A 7689-nucleotide genomic window follows, 5' to 3' on the forward strand; every position below is an offset into this window, starting at 1 on the left:
GGGGTTCGATCTGGGAAGGCACCCCTCCATGACACTGGGACATCGCTGGGACAGACACCACCAGGCAGTGGGGCTGATTGTGTGTGGCTCACCCACTCACAGCTCTGTGTGATGCAGGGACGTTTCCAATGACTCGTCGGAAACGGATAAAGTGATGACTGTAGTGCTATTTATACCCAACTTAGGCTCCTGTAGTTAAACTGGTAGAGCAAGGGGCTAACCACTACATGGTCTTGGGTTCGATACCCAGTTAGCATATATATGTATGTCTGCTCTGCACTGCACTGTAAGACCCTTTGGATAAAAGTGTCTGGTAAATGATTGAAATGAATGATTAAATGTAAAAGTACTCACGAGGCCTCGTACTGTTCAGCAAACATACTGACTGTATGTATGACTACCCTGTTAGTGACCCTTAACAGATTAGATATGAGATTTCTAGATTGCTGCTGATTGGTCAAGTAGGTGCAGTGGTGGCATCTGCCTCAGCCAATGACATTCCAGTAAGTCTGAAGTGAATTGCGGAACCCAGTAAACATCAAGCACACTGCTTTTGTTCAATGACAGTGGGGTAATAACAATAATAATTATAACAATAATAATAATAATAATAATATATATTGGTGTCTTTCATTACCTTCGAAAGTAAAGGGAGAAAGTAAGGAAAAAGAGGAAACTTCACATTATATAGAAAACATTAAATGAAAAAAAAATTATGTTCTTCATCTTTTACTCTGAGTGCTTCAGAGTTTGAGTGCTTTAAGAAAAAAAAGAGTTCATTGTGGAACGCCTTCAGGAGGAAGCAAGAGAGCTTGCGCTTCCTTCGTCACGGCAGTTCGCTGTTGTAACGTCTCAAGGATAAACCAGCGTTGACGAGATTAATAAGAAAACAAACAGAAATGAAATGAAGGGGAAAATAGTCAAATATGGAACAAAACAAAAAACAAAAAGAAAGCAAAAAGGACACATTAGATCAAAATGTCTACTCACTAATTATAATGCTTCTCTGAGCGCAATTTCATAAAGGTCATAAAAAAGACAAAAGGAAAAATAATAAATTATACTGTACATAACTTACTAAAACTTAAGATGACCATCGTTTATAATTAATGTTAATAATATTATTACACTAGAGGCAGTTTGAATAAAATAAAAAATAAAATACAGTATTTAAAAAAAATGACAAACAAACAAAAAAACTGCCATGCAGAGTGAGTTCACCTCCATCAATGACAACAGCACAGCCACCTTGCGGTGGGCGGGGCCGGTTGAGTGACACCCCATCCAGCCAATGGGGAGCTCAAGTGAGGACAGCAGAGTAACAATGAATATGACGTCTGAGAAATGGGCAGAACCCTAAACCATGGGCAGAACCCTAAACCATCAGTGTGAGAGTGGAGAGCAGCATTATGACATCCACACACACACATACAGACACACACACACACACAAACACACACACACACACACACACACACACACACACACACACACACACACACACACACACACACACACACACACACACACACACACACACACACACACACACACACACACACACACACACACAGACAGACACACACCTCTAGTCAGCAATGATTATGGTATGAAATATGATTGAGAGATGGCCATTCTATTGTTATCACTATACTTCACAGTCAAACTTTATAAGGTTGTTACAATGTCGCCAATGGATTTCTGAAGAAAGGGAATGTTAGAGAGATATGAAGTGAGAGAAAATGAGTTAGTGAGAGAGCGAGAGAGTGAGAGAGCAAGAGAGAGAGAGAGAGTTTGACAGCGTCATGCTGAGCCGTGGTGGAACACTCCTGTCAGACTGTCCATCACCGTAGATATCATGGCACCGCCCTGGTAATGCTCGTCGCATCGCAGGTGTGGAGAGACGGAGAGCAATAAAGTAAAAGACGCAGCGGGGAACAGAGGGATGAATGATGATGGAGAGAGAGAGAGAGAGAGAGTGGGTGAAAGAAGCCCCTAAAGAGGAGAGATTTGTCACTGAGGAGAGGCTGTTCAAACACTGCCTGGGATAAAGGAACACACACACACACACACACACACACACACACACACACACACACACACACACACACAGATCTATGAATTTGAGGGGCATAGTGATTTTCTAAACACTGACTACTGGGAGCTTCCTTCAGGAGGGGAAGAAAAAAAGCGAGAGAAAGAGTAGGGAGGGAGAGAGAGAGAGAGACTCTCATCTGTCCGAAAGCCAAGTCACTACAGATCCAGGCCCTGCTCAGAGGCTGTGATGACTAGACCAGCCCACTTAAAGTCACGGGGAAAAAGCAGAGAGAGAGAGAGAGAGAGAGAGAGAGAAAGAGAGAGAGATTGTGTGTGTGTGTCTGTGTGTGCATGCTCACTGCTCTCAAACATTTTCAAAACATCTCACACTCATAGATCAAATGTTGAATTTGACACTTTTTTCTCGAGAGGTGACACTCTAAATAAATCCATGTCTATTAACAGAGAGGGCTCAAAAAGATGAGCTGAGTGAATTAAACCAGGCATTCGTTTCAAATATGTCTCAAACATGTCTCCAATATGTCTCAAATACAGCTCCAACCGATGTGTTTGTCAGTTGAAAATCAACATTGTGCTGTGAATGTGTAGGAGGATACTGTCTCATGTCCAAGCTGTGCAATGGCAAAGGACACTGATTAGTCCTTGTGGTCAGGTCAGTCGTTTGGTGGACGGTGAGAAACACGGTTGAACGACCGACGAAAGGGGTGTGAGGGGCGTAAGAGAGCAAGAGAATAGCTGCTGACACGCTGCAGAGTGAGAAAAAAAAAGTGAGCGTCCTTCTTTCTTTTCCTTCTCCTGTCAGGTGCTTTACAATGAAAGAAAAGAACGTCTAGCGAAACAAGAGCACAAAAACAACAAGTCACATTCACAAGCCACTTATTGGCACCGTGTACCTGAGTGAGAATATTAAAGAACCCAGAAAACAAAAACAAAAACGAATAAACAACCAAAAGGAAAAAAAAAAACGGTTTAAAAGTGTCTCTTTATATAAACAAACACGCCCACCTTTTTTAAAAAGTTTTTTTTTTCTTTTACTTTATCAACTTTATCAGGTCCTCTTGAATTTAAAATCTTTCTCTTCAACAACAACGTCTTTTTAACAACAAACATGGTCTGGTAGGTGGTCAATGACTCCACTCATGTTGGCTTCTGTGAGCGGCTTGGCATCACACACAATGGCTGTCTCCAAAGATGGCCACTTGCACTTCCTGCCAGACCTGTGTTTGTGTAACAGTCAGTCTACGTGATTTGACAGTTTCTGTCCTGTGCTTGGCTTGTTGATTTGAGGGGGTAAGGGGTGGGACTTCAGCGAGAGGGGGGGTGGGGTGGTGGAGGCTCCGATTCAATTCGAGTCCTTTCAATTTGGGGAAGGGGTTGTGAGTGAACGGGTGGGGTTTGACGCAGAGGTTGGTGGGTTCTGATTGGCTGATTTCACTGGACAGTGGATTCTGATTGGCCACATCACTGGGCGGTGATGTGGTTCTCACTGTCGCTGACGTAGTCTCCTTCGTCGTCGTCATATTCAAAGTCCTCGTAGGCGTCGCCATTGCTGTCATCCAGACGCAGCTCCTGCTTTATACGGGGCTCCTCCCCCTTGATGATGGGGCTGCTGAGGTAGGCGGAGGCCTGACCGGTTGGCGGGGCCACGGGCTCGGGGCTGCTGGACATGCTGGAATGTTCGGAGGGCATCTGGGGGGAAGGCAGGCCAGCCATGGAGAGGGCGCCTGAGTACACAACGCCTGCTGAGGCCAACGGAAGCTGGGCTTGTTGCCTACGCACACAATAACAACAACAGTATGATTAGAATGATGATATGCACTATCACAAGAGAAAAACATGTCAAATATAGTACAAGTGTATGATCAGCATGCATAGATGGATGTGATAGATTTTCAACCATAGTCGTTCCGTAATAGCCTGACGATAATTCTAGTCAGAATATGAGTCTGATGCTGAGCCATTGGGCTGTGATTATGGGGCGTGTTTCAACGAACCAGGAAAAAAAATGCCTCTTCGCTCAATTGGATACCTACAACTAATCAGAGCAACATAGTATGACCATCTGATACATTAAAACTTTTACCGAATCCCGTAAGAAGGACGTCAAAAACATATTTTCGATCGACAAATGCCTTGATCGCGTTTCTCTGTTCCTCTTTCAAAATGAATGCGCTGTCAATATCTGTGAGATATGCCTGCTCACGTACTTATTAGCAGCAAGGCTATAGCTAGCTACTATGTGTTTTAATGGATTTTTTGTCTAAGCGTTAGCAATAACCTATCAATAATGGTCTAGAGCGCTTCAGTTAAGACCTACAATCCTCGGCAACATTCGTGTTGCACATAAACAACTAACCGAGTCAATGTAGACATAAAAAAGTCGTGTAGATAGCTTAAATCATATAAAATATGTCCCACTAAGCTCCCGAGACGGCGCCATCTTTGTTCGATTTATAATCTATCTATTTTATCAACTCAAGCGTTGGTTGGTCATCTGTCCATCAACGTATAAAGCCCGCCCTTACAATTTGATTAGTCAAATTGCTTTTCCGAAAACTTGAATCTCTCCCAACTAGCTCAAAGCCAGACTGAATCTCCCAGACCAAAAATTTTGTGGGAGGAGTTCAGGCTGGTATCCAGGCTAGTTCCGTAATGCAAACACACACACATTCACACACACACACACTCCCTGCGCCAGTACTTCACTCTTACCCCACGGTGAAGTACTGGCGCATCTCCTGACGCCGGTTCCTCATAATGGCCTTGTACTCGCCGATGCGGAGCTTCTTGCCGTCCACCAGGCAGGTGCGTTTGGGCCGGGGCTTGTACTTGTAGTCGGGGTACTTCTCCAGGTGCTGCTTGCTCAGGCGCGCCTGCTCCTCGTAGTACGGCTGCTTCTCCAGGTTGGTCATGGACTTCCAGCGGGAGCCTGGGGAGAAACGGCCATCGTGTTAGGGGTTAGTGAAGAAACAGACACACACACACGCACACACAAACACACATATTTTGTTCTGTATCCACACAATCTCTATATAGTCAGAAATGATGCTACAAATATAGATGTCTTGTCATTATGGGGATATTGTTTGGAGTAATGAGCCCTTCAAGGTACCACTGGTACCACACACACATAAACACACACACACACACACACACCCACACACACGCGCGCACACACACACATACTCACTGATATATATGTGTGTGTGTGTGTGTGTGTGTGTGTGTGTGTGTGTGTGTGTGTGTGTGTGTGTGTCATTATTGTACATGACTGGAGGTTAAGTGGGCCACTCATCCGGTGCCTCTAATTAACAGAGCTGTAGACGAGTACCTGTGACCTGTGCTCATTAAGGCAGATCCATGAACACACACACACACAGGGGCGAGCGCACACACTCACGCACGCACGCACACAAACATGCGCACACACTCTATCTCTCTTTCTCTTTCCTTCCACATACGCACACCTACACACACACACACACACACCCACTGTCTCTCTCTCTCTCTCCCCCCTTACATACACACACACACAGTATTTATCAATCTCTAAACAAATCCTTGCCACTGTGTATCAACACGTGCACTGCATTTGGCAAAAGTATTTCTGTATTGTCAACCATATTCCTTCAAGTATCTGTGTGTGTGTGTGTTTGTGTGTGCATGTCTGCTCTGAATTTACACTCTCCTACTGTATGCTTAATGGGAAAAAGCTGTCACCAACAGCCCAGAAACACACACACACACACACACACACAGAGTTTCCCTGACAGAGGAAACCCCTTCTGTTAACAATTGCGCGAGCGCGGTGGTTTGCGTAGCGTGCCGGGTCCTGGGCCCCCTTATTAAAAGCAGATTTCCCGGCCTTATAAAACGCTTAGCAGCTCTTTAAAATGTCAGACGCAATCCCAGAGGTCTGGAGGAAAATGTCAGACAGGCTGGAGTGCTTGTTTAATGCATAATGAATTATATCATCATTGTTGGAGTCTGGGGCTCTTGCGAGCAATTCATTAAGCTGGCAGGTTACACAATACCAGCCAGCCACACTGCAAGCAGGAGAGAGGTGAGGGGAGGGGTAGAGAGAGAGAGAGAGAGAGAGAGTGAGAAAGAGAGAGAAAAGGGAAAGGAGAAAAGGGGAAATTAAGAGAGAAAGAAAAACAGAGAGAGAGTCAGGAGTTGAAGACAAAAAGAGGAAACAGAGAAAGAGAGGGAGAGAGGGGAGCTCAAGAGCTGATGTGATAAAACCTTGTTCTGTAAGTTCGTATGGGGAATTGAATCTAAGTTCTGAATTCTGCGTCTGCGTCTGCGTCTGCGTCTGTAACTGTATCTGATGCTGGAGTGTCTCAGTACTACGGCCATTGGATGCTGGGCCACCATAGGGGACCATGCTGACCACTTATATGTGAGACTGGGAGTACGAAACAGAGCGAGCTATCCCAGGAATGAATGAAAGATTTGTGAATGCACACATACACACACACACACTTGCGCAAACACTCACACACCCGCTCATACACACACTCTCTCTCTCTCTCAGACATTTAAAAATATGTTAATGACTGGTGTCAGAACATTGCGTTCTCCTTACCCAGGATCTTGCTGATGTTGGAGTTGTGCATGTCTGGGAAGGCCTGCAGGATCTTCCTCCGCTCGTCTTTGGCCCACACCATGAAGGCGTTCATAGGCCGCTTGATGTGAGGCTCGGTCCGGTCCCGACCGCGGGCCTCACGGAACATCCGCGAGTCTGATACACTAGGGCTGCCTGTGTGCGTCAGCAAGAAAGTGGAGGGAGTTAGGATCATACACACAGAGCATACACCCACTATCACCAACTCAAATTTCTAGACTTACAAATACACATGCGGTTAGATTCCCAAAGACACACATAGACGTACACACATAAAACGTTCTATTCTGTGAACACATTTACATAAATACACATGAAAAAACAACTTAAACATTCATGAGCACTAGTCCACGATAATGCAAAAACAATTAGAGCTGCCCGCAGAAACACAGATGAGAACACACACACATACAAACACCCACACACACAGACAAACACACACACACACACACACACACACACAGGCACACCCACACACCCACACACACACACACACACACTCACCGTCAGAGTCTCCGCTCATGCCGAAGTCCATCATGGCGTGATTGAACTTGCTCTCCTCTGTCTGTTTCAGCTGATGGCTCAGACTCTCCAGAGCGGCCTTTTCCTGCGCACACACACACACACACACACACAGCTGTCAGTTACATCCAGTCGTTGATCAATAAACTGATCAATCAGTCAATCATTTGCAGTCCCAAGCACATCACTTCAGTCTATTTACCAATGATAAAACTCCAGCCATCAGAAGCAGTAACAGCAATGACCAGACACAATGTTTTACATAGAAATAGAATAGAAATAGAAATAGAAAAGCCTTCATTGTCATTGTATTTGCATATAAAGAAATTTGGACATGACATGTCTATCTGTTTGTGTGCACCTGAACACCAAAGCTGAACAATGTACAAGTGACTGTGTCTGTATCTGAATGTGTTCATGAATCTATTTGTGTCTGTTTTTGCGAGTGCATATTCATCAGTAAGAGAGAGTGACTACGTGCG

General features: G+C 44.8%; 1 protein-coding gene across 1 annotated transcript in view; it reads right to left on the minus strand.

Annotated features, from left to right (window-relative positions):
* Positions 1-3519: 3519 nt before the first annotated feature.
* Positions 3520-7689, minus strand: part of sox5 (SRY-box transcription factor 5) — a gene marked incomplete at its 3' end in the record, with an annotated part of 96292 nt that continues 92122 nt past the window's right edge. The window contains exons 12-15 of the mRNA XM_080851449.1: positions 7186-7292; positions 6647-6816; positions 4771-4987; positions 3520-3829 (exon numbers count right to left, since the gene is read on the minus strand). Of these exons, the coding sequence (XP_080707575.1) occupies positions 3520-3829; positions 4771-4987; positions 6647-6816; positions 7186-7292 (804 nt within the window). The remainder of the gene's footprint in view (positions 3830-4770; positions 4988-6646; positions 6817-7185; positions 7293-7689) is intronic.

Source organism: Sprattus sprattus, assembly GCF_963457725.1.
Source record: "Sprattus sprattus genome assembly, chromosome: 14".
Lineage (NCBI taxonomy): Eukaryota > Metazoa > Chordata > Actinopteri > Clupeiformes > Clupeidae > Sprattus > Sprattus sprattus.